The sequence below is a fragment of the Saccoglossus kowalevskii genome, chromosome 3 (assembly GCF_978046115.1).
Source record: "Saccoglossus kowalevskii chromosome 3, keSacKowa6.1, whole genome shotgun sequence".
In the NCBI taxonomy this organism is placed as follows: Eukaryota; Metazoa; Hemichordata; class Enteropneusta; family Harrimaniidae; genus Saccoglossus; species Saccoglossus kowalevskii.
In genome coordinates this window covers 7,081,859-7,098,349 of record NC_140643.1, presented here as the reverse complement: position 1 = coordinate 7,098,349, position 16,491 = coordinate 7,081,859, and the positions used below count along the sequence as shown (strand labels likewise).

At 37.2% G+C, this 16,491-nt stretch overlaps 1 protein-coding gene across 3 annotated transcripts in view; it reads left to right on the top strand.

Moving 5' to 3' along the window:
• LOC100377188 (RNA-splicing ligase RTCB) overlaps window positions 1-14,812 on the top strand; it is a 28,425-nt gene extending 13,613 nt beyond the window's left edge. For 2 of the 3 annotated variants that reach the window (XM_085496703.1, XM_085496704.1), the window contains 10 exons: window positions 2,005-2,212; window positions 2,315-2,364; window positions 4,542-4,648; window positions 4,780-4,939; window positions 5,726-5,901; window positions 6,416-6,510; window positions 7,319-7,412; window positions 7,937-8,167; window positions 13,612-13,715; window positions 14,695-14,812. In XM_085496703.1, coding sequence (XP_085352829.1) covers window positions 2,005-2,212; window positions 2,315-2,364; window positions 4,542-4,648; window positions 4,780-4,939; window positions 5,726-5,901; window positions 6,416-6,510; window positions 7,319-7,412; window positions 7,937-8,167; window positions 13,612-13,715; window positions 14,695-14,734 — 1,265 coding nt within the window. In that variant the 3' untranslated portion in view covers window positions 14,735-14,812. Of the gene's footprint in view, window positions 1-2,004; window positions 2,213-2,314; window positions 2,365-4,541; window positions 4,649-4,779; window positions 4,940-5,725; window positions 5,902-6,415; window positions 6,511-7,318; window positions 7,413-7,936; window positions 8,168-13,611 lie in introns of all 3 variants that reach the window. The other variant, XM_085496705.1, reaches the window with a different exon arrangement.
• Window positions 14,813-16,491: the final 1,679 nt, after the last annotated feature.

The following is a 16,491-nucleotide window of genomic DNA, read 5'->3' as shown; positions in this document are numbered from 1 at the left end:
TGGTGAGTAGAACAACACATTGTGGTGAGTAGAACAACACATTGCGATGAGTAAACACAATACATTGTGGTGAGCAAACACAATACATTGTGGTGAGTAAAACACAATACAATGTGGTGAGTAGAACAACACATTGTGGTGAGTAGAACAACACATTGTGGTGAGTAGAACAACACATTGTGGTGAGTAGAACAACACATTGTGGTGAGTAGAACAACACATTGTGGTGAGTAGAACAATACATTGTGGTGAGTAAACGCAACGCATTGTGGCGAGTAAACACAACGCATTGTGGCGAGTCAACACAACGCATTGTGGCGAGTCAACACAACGCATTGTGGCGAGTCAACACAACGCATTGTGGCGAGTCAACACAACGCATTGTGGCGAGTCAACACAACGCATTGTGGCGAGTCAACACAACGCATTGTGGCGAGTCAACACAACGCATTGTGGCGAGTCAACACAACGCATTGTGGCGAGTCAACACAACGCATTGTGGCGAGTCAACACAACGCATTGTGGCGAGTCAACACAACGCATTGTGGCGAGTCAACACAACGCATTGTGGCGAGTCAACACAACGCATTGTGGCGAGTCAACACAACGCATTGTGGCGAGTCAACACAACGCATTGTGGCGAGTCAACACAACGCATTGTGGCGAGTCAACACAACGCATTGTGGCGAGTCAACACAACGCATTGTGGCGAGTCAACACAACGCATTGTGGCGAGTCAACACAACGCATTGTGGCGAGTCAACACAACGCATTGTGGCGAGTCAACACAACGCATTGTGGCGAGTCAACACAACGCATTGTGGCGAGTCAACACAACGCATTGTGGCGAGTCAACACAACGCATTGTGGCGAGTCAACACAACGCATTGTGGCGAGTCAACACAACGCATTGTGGCGAGTCAACACAACGCAAGTAGAACAACACATTGTGGCGAGTAGAACAATACATTGTGGCGAGTAGAACAATACATTGTGGCGAGTAGAACAATACATTGTGGCGAGTAGAACAATACATTGTGGCGAGTAGAACAGCACAATGTGGCGAGTAGAACAGCACATTGTGCTGAGTAGAACAACACATTGTGCTGAGTAGAACAACACATTGTGGTGAGTAGAACAACACATTGTGCTGAGTAGAACAACACATTGTGGTGAGTAGAACAATACATTGTGGTGAGTAGAACAACACATTGTGGTGAGTAGAACAACACATTGTGGTGAGTAGAACAACACATTGTGGTGACTAGAACAACACATTGTGGTGAGTAGAACAACACATTGTGGTGAGTAGAACAATACATTGTGGTGAGTAGAACAACACATTGTGGTGAGTAGAACAACACATTGTGGTGAGTAGAACAACACATTGTGGTGAGTAGAACAATACATTGTGGTGAGTAGAACAACACATTGTGGTGAGTAGAACAACACATTGTGGTGAGTAGAACAACACATTGTGATGAGTAGAACAACACATTGTGGTGAGTAGAACAACACATTGTGGTGAGTAGAACAACACATTGTGGTGAGTAGAACAACACATTGTGGTGAGTAGAACAACACATTGTGGTGAGTAGAACAACACATTGTGGTGAGTAGAACAACACATTGTGGTGAGTAGAACAACACATTGTGGTGAGTAGAACAACACATTGTGGTGACTAGAACAACACATTGTGGTGACTAGAACAACACATTGTGGTGAGTAGAACAACACATTGTGGCGAGTAGAACAACACATTGTGGCGAGTAGAACAACACATTGTGGCGAGTAGAATGCGTCACAGTGTGGCGAGTAGAATGCGTCACAGTGTGGCGAGTAGAACGCGACACAGTGTGGCTAGTAGAACGCGACACACTGTGGCGAGTAAACACAACACACTGTGGTGAGTAAACACATTACATTGTGGTGAGTAAACACAATGGTTGCCTTTGATTATGCCGGTTGCTGTGGTATCACCATAAGTGTTTTTTTCATTTCAGGCAATATGGCTGCCTTTGATATGAGTAACCCAGATTCAGTGGTATCACCGGGTGGGGTTGGATTTGATATCAACTGTGGTGTGAGACTTCTGAGAACTAATCTTTGTGAGAAAGATGTGCAACCAGTGAAAGAACAACTTGCACAGTCTATGTTTGATCACATACCAGTAGGAGTTGGATCTAAAGGTGTTATACCAATGACTGCAAGGTCAGTCAGTCTATGCATTGTCAGGGTGTATGTATTATATTGTTTAGCAATCACTAACTGAACTTTTTGACATCAGATTTGTATTTTTCTCTTTATTGCCAGAGATCTTGAAGAAGCCTTGGAAATGGGCATGGACTGGTCACTAAGAGAAGGTATTATCTTAGTTTTCTTTGCCAAATAAATAATATACATCCTCAATAAGTATTAACATAACTTCCAGAATGCATTCTTTGTAATAAATTTTCATGGCTTGCTTATTAGTCCCCGTTCAGACGCAGTCCAAAAACGGGGACTTATGTTTTGGTGTCCGTGCGTGTGTCTGTGCATGCGTCCGGACCTGTATCTTAGAAATGTCTGAACCAATCACAATTATACATATGCACATCAATTTGTTTCACGATCTGATTCAAGATGGCTGAATGGCGGCTATTTTTGTGCTAAAAATCATCAAAATCAAGCATTTTTCGGCTGTTTACAGATGGATTTTGTTCAAAATTGGTATATACGTTAGACATTATAGGACCTTGATGCACATAATTTTGTTTTTCAGTTTAGATTCAAAATGGCTGACTGGCGGCCATTTTGTTTTAATGAATGTGGTTCTCGTACCATATCTCTGACTTGCTTTCACTGATTATGTTCAAATTTTAAATATTCATTATACATCATGTCATAGATATACAGATATATTGGTTTGACAATCCTATTCAAAATGGCCGAATGGTGGCCATTTTTGTGCTAAAAAAATCATCAAATATCAAGCATTTATGGATGGATTTTGTTCAAACGTATAACATACATTAGACATTACATGTTCCTGATGCACGTCATTTTATTTTTCAGATTGGATTCAAAATAGCTGACTGGCGGCCATTTTGTTTTAATGATTGGGCTTCGAGAGCCACATCTCTGACTTGCTTTCACTGATTATATTCAAATTTTATATATTCGTTATACATCATGTTATATACATGTGTATATATATACATACGTGGACAGAGAAATTAAGACACGACTACATGAGTAAAGTTCACTCTACAGTACTGTTTCGTAAGATACATGGAGTACCTCACTCATCAGGAGTTAAGACTTTATATATATATAATGTATTCAAAATGGCTGATTTTGAATGCTGTTCCAGAGCAATATTTCTCAATATGGACAAGTACTTGTTTGACGATCAGATACAAATGTCAATCATTTTCCTGAAATGGTTATATTCCAGCTATATTACTATAAACAAAACTATATATCTTAAATTTGATAACTAATGGGGACTGTGCCATGCATGGCTTGTTATTTCTTGTAGTTACCATCGGACAAAGTCCGCAATGAGATCTTGTGTTCCGTTTTGCATTGTCCATCATGTTACACTTACTAATATGTGTTTCTTTGAAGTTCTGATTCAAAAAGGCTGACTCATTTCAGTGTTGTTTACTATTGATCTAATGTTTCATTACATGACTTGTTACAAGAATGTGTACAAATGCAAGGCATAATGGGGTGCATATTCACACAGTTATTTTTAAATTTTGATCAAATTTAATCAACTGATTTCTAATCATATTACTTTCAATTTTTTTCTACTTCTTGAAAATTGCTTTAATATTACACATATAGGTACCTTAGGTAGATCTCCATCAAATTTGTTCATTTCATTTCATGACAAACCATAATGGTATGCATATGCACATTGATTTGTTTGGATAACCTCTGACTGACTTGTGACATTTTTGTTCCCAAAAGCACTTTTGAACACATGTTTAATGTTATCTTGCTGGATACTCAACCAACATTTATTTATAATCTGCATTTCTTTTTATAATTGACAGTTACAATGACTTGTTGAAATTAACTTTCAGTCGTTCTAATTACAAGTTTTTATTGCATAATTCAACAAATAATTGTTGGTAACCCGTCTGAAACTGGCTGCAATAATCACAGTACTGCCACATAATTAGTTTTGGTTAAATTAATTAAAACAAATAATGGGATTTGTTGACGTTTACACTATGGTTTTACTTAAATTTATGCTGTTATTTGCAAAATCTAAATAAATGTATATAATCACCATGAAAATGATCATTTTTGGTTTGGACTATTCACCTATGGTAACAACACTGTGATGATTGTTTCAAAATGTCAATTTTTTTAGGCAGTTTTTCATCACAACTGTGGATGATATACCAGAATGAATGACATGCATCATGTCACAATGTTTGAGGAGTTGGTCCTGTATGTAAAACTTGACATTGGAAGAGCACCCTCTAGTGTCGTCTTCTCAGGTTTGCCATAAATGTTGGTACTTAACATTGCCTTCTTTTTGCAGGCTATGCCTGGGCTGAAGATAAGGAACATTGTGAAGAATTTGGTCGTATGCTACAAGCTGACCCAAATAAAGTCAGTCCTAGAGCTAAAAAAAGGGGTTTACCTCAGGTAGGGCAGTAAATCAAAAGTTATATTGATAACATGATCATCTCATTTTCTCTTCTCAAGTATTTGCTGATTGGCTGCCTGGTGTTACATTTTCATGAGATAACTATCTATCTATTGCATTGTTTCTATAGCTGGGTACACTTGGTGCTGGTAATCATTATGCTGAGATACAAGTAGTGGATGAGATCTATGATTCACATGCCAGTAAAAAGATGGGTATTGACTTTGTAGGACAAGTATGTGTTATGATACACAGTGGTAGTCGGGGATTAGGTCATCAAGTTGCAACAGGTAAACCATGATAAAAGTTTATATTGAATATATCAACTGTGTAAAACCTAAACTCACCCTATTGGCTACTATAGTAATAATAAACAACTCACACAAGGAGATAATGCTCTATTGAGTGAAGAATTTGGCTAGAATTCATTGTGGCATTATGGGTAATTTGAAGATGCATAATGCTCTATGCTGAAAGATGCAGTTGAATGAATTGTTCAAAGTTGATACATGCTGGTGGAACACAAGAGTAATACTCTGACATCTTAAAATGTACAGCAATGACTTAGTGCAAAATATCACCAATGAAGATGGTCTACACTCAAGTCAGCCATGTATTAGCATACATGTATTTCTGGGTCAACAAATTTGACTTATGACTTGAGTTTATTAATGGCTTTAACAAAAGTTTACTTAATAACCTAATTTTATATCAATTGTTTTCTGTCCGTATGTCTGTGTCGCTTTACTATCAAAATAATATAATATACATATATTGCTATACAATATGATGCTTAGCATCAAATAAAAGCACAACAAAAATTTCATGTTTGTCAAAATTTGAAAAACAATTGTTTAGAACAATCCAAGATGATGTACCATAAATTTCAAGAATCTTTAGTGTGATAATTATTGCTAATTAATATTTAACAAAACATTCTTAGTAGTAACAGTAAAAACTCATTTTAATATTGAGTGTAACAATTGGGGCAATGCTCACTGTGTTGCTGAAACTTTATCATGCTACCTTTGTAAGCCCTAGTCTGAAGTGATGACTCTCTGTATTGTCTCTGATAGATGCTCTTGTACAAATGGAGAAAGCCATGAAGAGAGATAAGATAGAAGTAAATGATCGTCAGTTGGCTTGTGCTAAAATAACATCTCAAGAAGGTCAAGATTATCTCAAAGGAATGGCTGGTGCTGCTAACTATGCATTTGTTAATAGGACTAGTATGTGTTTTCTGACACGGCAGGTACGTTACAAAATCATGGTCATGTCTAGTGGGATTACATTCAAATTGGGGACGGTACATTTGACATTATGGTACCTTGATGCACGTTGCATTGTTTTGCATCATGTAATAGTGTGTGCCTTATCATAGACATAGCTTGATCTACCACATTCAAACTTCACACATATACATGTATACAACTTGGGATATATATACATGTGCATTTGTTTCACAGTCCAATTTAAGATGGCCCAGTGCAAATCACATTGAAATTTCACAAAAATGTCAGGTTGTATATGCACAATCATGCATTTAGTTTGTGATCAAATTTAAAATTGCCGAATATCGTATGCATATCGTACATTTTTGCCGTTCCTGAATCTGAAATCAAACATTACACCTATGTTATACATAAGTCAAGTTCCGATTCAGGATGACTGAATGATTTATCATGGGACATACATGACATGACTTCATTTGCATACTTTGTTTCAAGACTTTGATTGTTGACATGAGTTTACTTTGTATTTTACAGGCAGTAGCCAAAGTATTCAATACCACACCAGATGATCTTGATATGCATATGATCTATGATGTGTCTCATAATATAGCAAAGATTGAACAACATATATCCTTTACTCTACTTCTATTGGTCATTTAATTTATTGTTTTGACTATTTAATAATTACAACAATTAATTTAGCCAGTGTCCTTTCTTCCTAGCATTCAAAAATCATTCCTCACATATTAATCAAACTTGAATTGAATGTTCTTGAATTATTCTAATTTGGTCTTCTTTTCCCCAAATCCAGAATAAACAGCCAGAACCCTCAACCTTCCTGTGACTGATATGTCATTGCAACTATGTTGCAGAGCCAAAATACTAATTAAATTTAAATATTTGTTATCCCCAAACTTCCTCTCTGTAGTATATGCATGGCAGGCTGGAATGCAGAATTAAAAAGATCGCCAGGACACAGACAATTTGTTTTTATGCCAAATAAATATTCTTTTGATGTATTTTATTTTGTGCTGTACAATTCAAAACTAGCACTGCAAAAAAAAAACAAACAAAAAAAAAAACATTTTTTACATGTCTCCCTGACCTGTGTATGCTGTACTGTATAACATACTTTGGAATAACAATTATTTCCTACACAATTATATGAATTCTCATCAGTACATACATACATAACATTTCATTTCAGTTTTGTTTTTTATTTCACAATTGGGAATGTGTCAGATCAATATTATTTTACTTTTTAAGTCTTTGTCATATGACTGAAATGGAGTCAACTGCTAGCAATTGTATGCATATAGCTATAGCTAATGAGCTATTTGGATAATTTCTGTGTACCGGTAATCATACAACTACCGATTACATGTCTCTTTCCCAATGATAAGATCCATTAGTTTTTTCTTATGTTAATTTCTACATCATTGATGGTAAAGAGAAGACATTATTGGTCCATCGTAAGGGATCTACAAGAGCATTTCCTCCTCACCATCCTCTCATACCAGTAGACTATCAGGTAACTGTAGACTTATCTTGCATTCTCGTTACCACCTTCTGATATCAGTAGGCAATCAAGTAAATGTAGACTTACCTCTCTTTCCACTTACCATCTTCTGATATCAGTAGATAATCAAGTAAATGCAGACTTACCTACCTTTCTACTTACCATCTTCTGATATCAGTAGATAATCAAGTAAATGCAGACTTACCTACCTTTCTACTTACCATCTTCTGATATCAGTAGATAATCAAGTAAATGTAGCCTTACCTGTCTTTCCACTTACCATCCTCTGATATCAGGAGATAATCAAGTAAATGCAGACTTACCTACCTTTCTACTTACCATCTTCTGATATCAGTAGATAAGCAAGTAAATGTAACCTTACCTGTCTTTCCACTTACCATCTTCTGATATCAGTAGATAATCAAGTGAAGGCAAAATTACCTTTCTTCCTACTTGCCTTCTTCTTAAACGTAGACTTACTTCCCTTCCCTCTCACCATATCCTGCAAGTCATATTGGGTTTGTTGTGTCATACAGATGACTGGTCAGCCAGTGTTGATTGGTGGTACTATGGGTACATGTAGTTATGTATTGACTGGAACTGATGAAGGCATGTCCCGGACGTTTGGTACAACGTGTCATGGCGCTGGGAGGGCATGGTCCAGAGCTAAATCTCGGCGAAATCTTGACTACCATGATGTGCTATCTAAACTGGCAGATCAAGGGATATCAATTCGAGTAGCATCACCTAAGTTAGTCATGGAAGAGGTAAGCAAATATGTTGTCATTTCCCATGAACCATTTCCAATATCAATTATAATCAAAGAAAGCTTAGAAAGAACTCCCATGTGCTGAGAGTATTGGAGACACATTAAATATAATTCGAAATTACTTAGCTGAAAACTAATTATGCAAATCAGAAAATTAATATGACCAGATTTGAGTGTAAAACTAATGAGGTCTGCGCAATGTAACAGAAAATCTATGTCTCCAAGTTTAATTGAAATGTGATTAGAACCAAAAAATTATGAATTATTATGCTGATTAGGGAATTAATATGAACAGATTTTTACCCCAAACTACTTAGGTTTGTACATTGTCCTAGAGCATCTTTGTACTAAGTTTCATTGAAATGGAATAATTAGTACCGTGAAAACTCCAAAATTTCGACCCCTCTAAAAATTCGAACGCCTATTTGTTTGCCGGGTTTCGGTGTTTTATTTACCTCCAAATTTTCGACTCCACTAAAAATTGCCGACTCATTCTTATTCGGAAATTGCGACCAGTTTTAGTTTTCCCCCAAATGAAAAAAAAACCGATGTGAGCGTTCAAACGGGACCTTCCTCGAAGGCATGAATCCGGGTTTCTGATTGACTGAGAGATTTTTATTTTATTGGTAACGAAAATATATTCTAAATAAACGAAGTTTCAAATAAAAACGAACACAAAAATCTCGGCATGCTGCGTTTCTGAATTGTTGATTATTACTGTACTCAGTAGTGATTATAATAATGTACACAAAATAAATTTGTTGAATGGTTATGAAATACAAATAAAAGTCAACTTAGTTTCATCGTAAGCGAATGATTCCGGTCTCGTATAAACGTTTGATGCTGTAGGATATCCGCCATGTTCTCTTAGGTCAAATAGGTCAAATCGCTAATTAACCAATCAAAAAGCTGGATGATGCCAACGTGTTCAAATTACCATAGCTTATTTAAATATGTTAATGTTATTGAACGCAATGCGGAAGAGATTGATGTTGTAGTACGATATTTTGGCTTGGATTTTGATGCGAAAACGGCATGATTTTTTTTAAATAAAAAAATTAGTTGTTTTTAAACAATAAACTGGTCATCTGAAGAATAATTTAACATTGTTCACAGTGATAACAGCTCATTCTCGAAAAGAAGCTTACCCGCTCACGCTAGTCACGATAAAAATCATACACGTGTACAGAATAGGCAGACGTCAATGACTACGGTAAAACTTACTCTATTTTAGCCGGCAGGATTGATTGAAATGTCCGAAAAATGACGCCAAAATACACCTTAAAAGTCCCATTTTATTTTCTTAAATCCCATTTTATTTTTTATTCCAAGGGCGAATTTACGGCAGAATTTGGTCCCTCAAATAAGGGACACGTGAGCTTTGATTCTAACCGGATACATTGCACTGGGTCGGGGAGATAGTTTGCTAAACTTCCATGTATCTTTTGTCCAATGGGTACCTGTACTTCGAACATTCGCAAGTTTTCCTAGGTAGTGCGAGACAGCTTTGTCTTTTGACCTATTAGTTTTGTGCTGACCTCTTCTCCACGTCTTGATGTTTTGTTTTGCTTGTCATAATACTCACTGATTGATGACTTTGTTTAGATTTTGAGTTACAACTCGGCCACGACCTTTGCTTTTACCGTGAAACATGAGGAAGTTTACGTCAATTGACGGACATTGCATTTTTTAAAAACTAATGAAGCACACTGTCTATCATCCCCATTTTTTCATTTGCTGATTTCTATTCTGAAAAATTTGACCGTCCGAAAATGCACCTTAATTTTGACTCTAAAAACACGTCACATTTCTAACACAAATTATTTAAAACCGGTCGAAATTTTGGAGTTTTTACGGTACTTTAGATATCAGTGTGAAAGCTTAAAATTGGTTAATTATGCAAATTAGGTAATTAATATGTACAGATTGTAACCCACAATTATTCAAGTCTGTCTATTGTCCTACAGCATCCATGTACATTCATTGATATGTGATGTATAGTACCTGAGATATCAGTGTGAAAGTTGGTTAATTATGCAAACTAGGTGATTAGTATGCACAAATATTTACCGGAAACTAATTGGGTCTGCATAATTCTAGATTCATTGAAATGTGATGATTAGTACTTTAGATATCAGTAGAAAAGCTGAAAATTAATTATGCAAATTAGGTAATTAATATGCACAATTATTTACCCTAAGACTAACCAGGTCTCTGCATAGTCCTAAAGGATCTATGTACCAAGTTTCATTGAAATGCGATGATTAGTACTTGAGATACCCATGGAAAAGCTGAACATTAACTAATTATGCAAATTAGGTGATTAATATGCACAAATATTTATCGAAAACAATCAATCTCTGCATAATCCTTGAGTATGTAAGTACCAAGTTTCATTGAAATGTAATGCTAACTACTTATATCAAATGCTGAAAATTAATTAATTATGCAAATTAGGTAATTAATATGTACTGATATTACCATAAAAACTATCAGGTCTGTGCAGTGTCGTATGACATCTATGTACCAAGTTTCATTGAAATGTGATGATTAGTACTTGAGATATCAGTGGAAAAAACGAAAATTGACTAATCATTATGCAAATTAGGTAATTAGTATCCACGGATTATTACCAAAAACTAATCAAAACCTAGCATTAGTTCAGAGCATCTATGTACCAAGTTTCATCAAAATCCAATGAGTGGTTGTTTAGATATCAGTGGAACAGTCATAGAACCACTAAAAAATAGCTAATTATCATGCAAATTAGGTAATTAATATGCACGGATTTTTACCAAAAATTAATCAAATCTGCGCATATGTTCAGAACATCTATGTACCAAGTTTCATCAAAATCCAATGAGTGGTTCTTTAGATATCAGTGGAACAGTCATAGAACAGCTAAAAATTAGCTAATTATCATGCAAATTAGGTAATTAACGAGCATGGATTTTTACCAAAACCTAATCAAATCTGCGCATTGGCCCAGAGCATCTATGCACCAAGTTTCATCAAAAACCGATGTATGGTTCTTGAGATAGCAGTGGAACAGTCGGACACACATACACACACACATACACACATACACACATACACACATACACACATACAGACACACTAACTGCAAAGACTCCCATTTTGTGCTTCGCACATGGGAGTCAAAAAGTGATAGGCCATGCTTTTTTCAGTTAACACCTTCTCTTTTCTATACTAAGACAAAGTTGTTGTTTGCATTGATATATTCTATATTGGCATATGTGTATTGCTGGGCTTCCATTAACTCTTCAGTGCTCACTAATTACCTATAAATTTGTAAACTCATAGTTGCTGTCGACATAGGAAGTAAAGTAAGCAAATAACACCGAATAAACGGCAAGGTAAAGACTATGTCTAATTATAGTAAATACGTACTGCGTGCGTGACTCGAACCGGCGCTCGCGTACGGCACCTAATCGCCTAGCTTCACGCCACTACACGTCTTCCCCTCGGCCACCGGGCATCCCCAAAAAAGGATGCTTAATAACCGAGCTTATTACGTGCAGAGAACGTGAAACCCGTCCACGCGATACGCGCCACACAGCATGGCCAGAATGCGGCAAAGGCCTTCAGATCTGGCTGTAGTAGGATGGTGAAAGTAACGGTACAGCATTTTAACAGTGAATAAGTACTGAGAAATAATTTTTAAACTCATAGTTGCTGTCGACATAGGAAGTAAAGTAAGCAAATAACACCGAATAAACGGCAAGGTAAAGACTATGTCTAATTATAGTAAATACGTACTGCGTGCGTGACTCGAACCGGCGCTCGCGTACGGCACCTAATCGCCTAGCTTCACGCCACTACACGTCTTCCCCTCGGCCACCGGGCATCCCCAAAAAAGGATGCTTAATAACCGAGCTTATTACGTGCAGAGAACGTGAAACCCGTCCACGCGATACGCGCCACACAGCATGGCCAGAATGCGGCAAAGGCCTTCAGATCTGGCTGTAGTAGGATGGTGAAAGTAACGGTACAGCATTTTAACAGTGAATAAGTACTGAGAAATAATTTTTAAACTCATAGTTGCTGTCGACATAGGAAGTAAAGTAAGGTGCGATTAGGCGATTAGGTGCCGTACGCGAGCGCCGGTTCGAGTCACGCACGCAGTACGTATTTACTATAATTAGACATAGTCTTTACCTTGCCGTTTATTCGGTGTTATTTGCTTACTTTACTTCCTATGTCGACAGCAACTATGAGTTTAAAAATTATTTCTCAGTACTTATTCACTGTTAAAATGCTGTACCGTTACTTTCACCATCCTACTACAGCCAGATCTGAAGGCCTTTGCCGCATTCTGGCCATGCTGTGTGGCGCGTATCGCGTGGACGGGTTTCACGTTCTCTGCACGTAATAAGCTCGGTTATTAAGCATCCTTTTTTGGGGATGCCCGGTGGCCGAGGGGAAGACGTGTAGTGGCGTGAAGCTAGGCGATTAGGTGCCGTACGCGAGCGCCGGTTCGAGTCACGCACGCAGTACGTATTTACTATAATTAGACATAGTCTTTACCTTGCCGTTTATTCGGTGTTATTTGCTTACTTTACTTCCTATGTCGACAGCAACTATGAGTTTAAAAATTATTTCTCAGTACTTATTCACTGTTAAAATGCTGTACCGTTACTTTCACCATCCTACTACAGCCAGATCTGAAGGCCTTTGCCGCATTCTGGCCATGCTGTGTGGCGCGTATCGCGTGGACGGGTTTCACGTTCTCTGCACGTAATAAGCTCGGTTATTAAGCATCCTTTTTTGGGGATGCCCGGTGGCCGAGGGGAAGACGTGTAGTGGCGTGAAGCTAGGCGATTAGGTGCCGTACGCGAGCGCCGGTTCGAGTCACGCACGCAGTACGTATTTACTATAATTAGACATAGTCTTTACCTTGCCGTTTATTCGGTGTTATTTGCTTACTTTACTTCCTATGTCGACAGCAACTATGAGTTTAAAAATTATTTCTCAGTACTTATTCACTGTTAAAATGCTGTACCGTTACTTTCACCATCCTACTACAGCCAGATCTGAAGGCCTTTGCCGCATTCTGGCCATGCTGTGTGGCGCGTATCGCGTGGACGGGTTTCACGTTCTCTGCACGTAATAAGCTCGGTTATTAAGCATCCTTTTTTGGGGATGCCCGGTGGCCGAGGGGAAGACGTGTAGTGGCGTGAAGCTAGGCGATTAGGTGCCGTACGCGAGCGCCGGTTCGAGTCACGCACGCAGTACGTATTTACTATAATTAGACATAGTCTTTACCTTGCCGTTTATTCGGTGTTATTTGCCTACCTATAAATTTGGTTTGATTTGACAATTGTGATGTATAATATTGATTCTGTCTGTACAAGTCTAATCATAGAGTAATATGGTTTGTTTGTTTGTTTTTAATGGATGCCATATTTTGTTCATTCATAGGCACCACAATCTTACAAGAATGTAACTGACGTTGTAAATACCTGCCATGCAGCTGGTATCAGCAAGAAAGCAATCAAATTACGACCAATTGCAGTCATCAAAGGGTAGTGACAGCTTATTATGTACTACTGCTTCAAAAATTTACAAAACTTGTCAGTTGCTCATAACTGTAAATAAAGAACCATGTTTTTTGGTTATTATCATAGAATTATAGTTATAGAACTGATATCATCTGCATTGAGCCATTTGTGTTATACATAACTTTTTGAATACTACACCAAATTGTCATGTTTGATGTATAGGTTCAAATCTCTAATTTTAGAGCTTTTATTTGTTGTATTATTTAATACATGTAGCTTGTTATGTATACTTTGCTACAATGATCATATCAACTTTGTTATATACTCATTCTGCCTTTAAATCAACTGGCAGACTTGCCATAGCAACTAGTTCTGAATGTAGTATGTCAGATTAATTAAAAATAAGGGAAATACACAACAAACAAATAATTTCTCAATATCTCTTTATTATTGTAGTTTGCTTTAACATTCTCATTTGCCCTCATTTTGGCAAATATTTTCAGTGAGGCTGAACCCAAAACAAACCTTTACAGTGATATTTTGTTGGCAACCAGGGATACATTCATAGTAACCAAATATCATTTTTTTTTATCTTTAATTTAATTGATAACAAGGAATGTTTTTGGTTCTTAGCAACCATGATCTTTTCAATTATTTCAAAGATTTAGCCAAATTCAATTTTGTTACTTAGAATGATACTTACAGATATGTGCAATGCATTGTGGGAGAAAAGCTCCCATTGTATGACAATCTATTATCACACTCACTAAATTAAATATGAATTGTTTTAGCCATATTAGGATTCATAGTTTTCATTCCCTATCATCAAGCAAAGTTTCATATTGGTAATAATATATATTAAAGCATGATGAAAAAGATGACATGTGCCTTATATATAACATTGCATTTTTGTTAAAAACTTCACTTTCTTTTGGTGTTAACCCTAAATGACAGTGGAGCTCATTCAGCTCCAGTTTACTTGTCTTGTTTTTGTCTTGTTTAGATCTGCTGGATATCTCGCTGATCAAGAATTGACAAGATGAACCAAAGCCATGTTATTTTATTGTGAAATCATTATGCATATAAACACAATATTTGGTAATTAAAAATAGCTACATGTAGATGTTTCGAGCAATGGCTTTTTATCAATAGCATAGAAGAAAATGTTTAAACGTACAGGTAGAACATAGGAACACACACAACAACTATAAAATAGAATCACTAAATGATTCCACAATAGAACATGTTGCACGCATTAGGTCGTTGTCGTCACAGGAAGCGCTGTCCCAGCACAGACCTGTGTCATATGACGCCTTACTAGCCGATTTTGGCTAAAATAGCGCTCCACCGCCTCTTTACACCAGTGTATAAACATACACGGAACTTGATACTTCTTTTTACAATTCAAGTTGCTTTTTAATCACGTATTTTAGTCAAATATTATTTAGTGAGTGAAATATTAATGTCATACATAATTCAATCTTTGAAACAACAAACGCATAATAACGATAGTCAAAAATGTGTTTGAAATTCAAAAGTACTTGCATAATTTCCGGTTTAAACTAGTTCGATAATAGAATGTCCTTGAATGCGATAAAATCACGAGTAGAACTCATTCAAAGCTAGACACTAGCAGCGTAAACTTATTGCAAATTTGCGCAATTTGGGTCCGGTTTGTTCTTAGAAATTTTCTAAATTTCATTTATCATTATTTAGTAAACAGGTCCCTGAATATATCCGTACCGGTAATATACATGATAATCGACGGTTGACTTCGAAACGTTCAAAATTTTGAACAAACTCCTGGCACACCTTGCACGATATGCGTCAGATCGGTGTAGAAGACGCCGACCTGCAGCGTCAATGGCATTAGGTAGTAAGCTCAACAAATGAGTTGAACTGTTTGTTAATTCCATGAGATTCTTTTGTTCCAAGGCGGGATATAGTTTCCTCCTAGACATGCCTGATCTGATTCTCATTGCCATTGACAACACATACACCAGAATGAGACAAATCTGTAATGTTGTGTCCACTAGAATTGAAATGAAGTGAAAACCGGTTAAAACAGTTTTTTCCATCTACTTTGTCGTAGATGCTCAGCAAACCGATCACCCAATCGACAAACTGTAGAACCAATATAAAGTTTCCCACACACAGCCAGCCACAAAATGTAAGTTTCCCACACACAGCCAGCCACAAAATGTAAGTTTCCCACACACAGCCAGCCACAAAATGTAAGTTTCCCACACACAGCCAGCCACAAAATGTAAGTTTCCCACACACAGCCAGCCACAAAAATGTAAGTTTCCCACACACAGCCACAAAATGTAAATTTCCCACACACAGCAACAAAATGCAAGTTTCCCACACACAGCCACAAAATGTAAATTTCCCATACACAGCCAGCCAGAAAATGTAAATTTCCCATACACAGCCAGCCACAAAATGTAAGTTTCCCACACACAGCCAGCCACGAAATGTAAGTTTTCCACACAGCCAACCACAAAATGTAAGTTTCCCATACACAGCCAGCCACAAAATGTAAGTTTCCCACACACAGCCACAAAATGTAAGTTTTCCACACAGCCACACAATGTAAGTTCCCACACACAGCCACAAAATGTTAGTATACCACACACAGCCACAAAATGTAAGTTTCCCACACACAGCCACAAAATAAGTTTCCCATACACAGCCAGCCACAAAATGTAAATTTCCCACACACTGCCAGCCACAAAATGTAAGTTTCCCACACACAGCCACAAAATGTAAATTCCCCATACACGGCAACAAAAGGTAA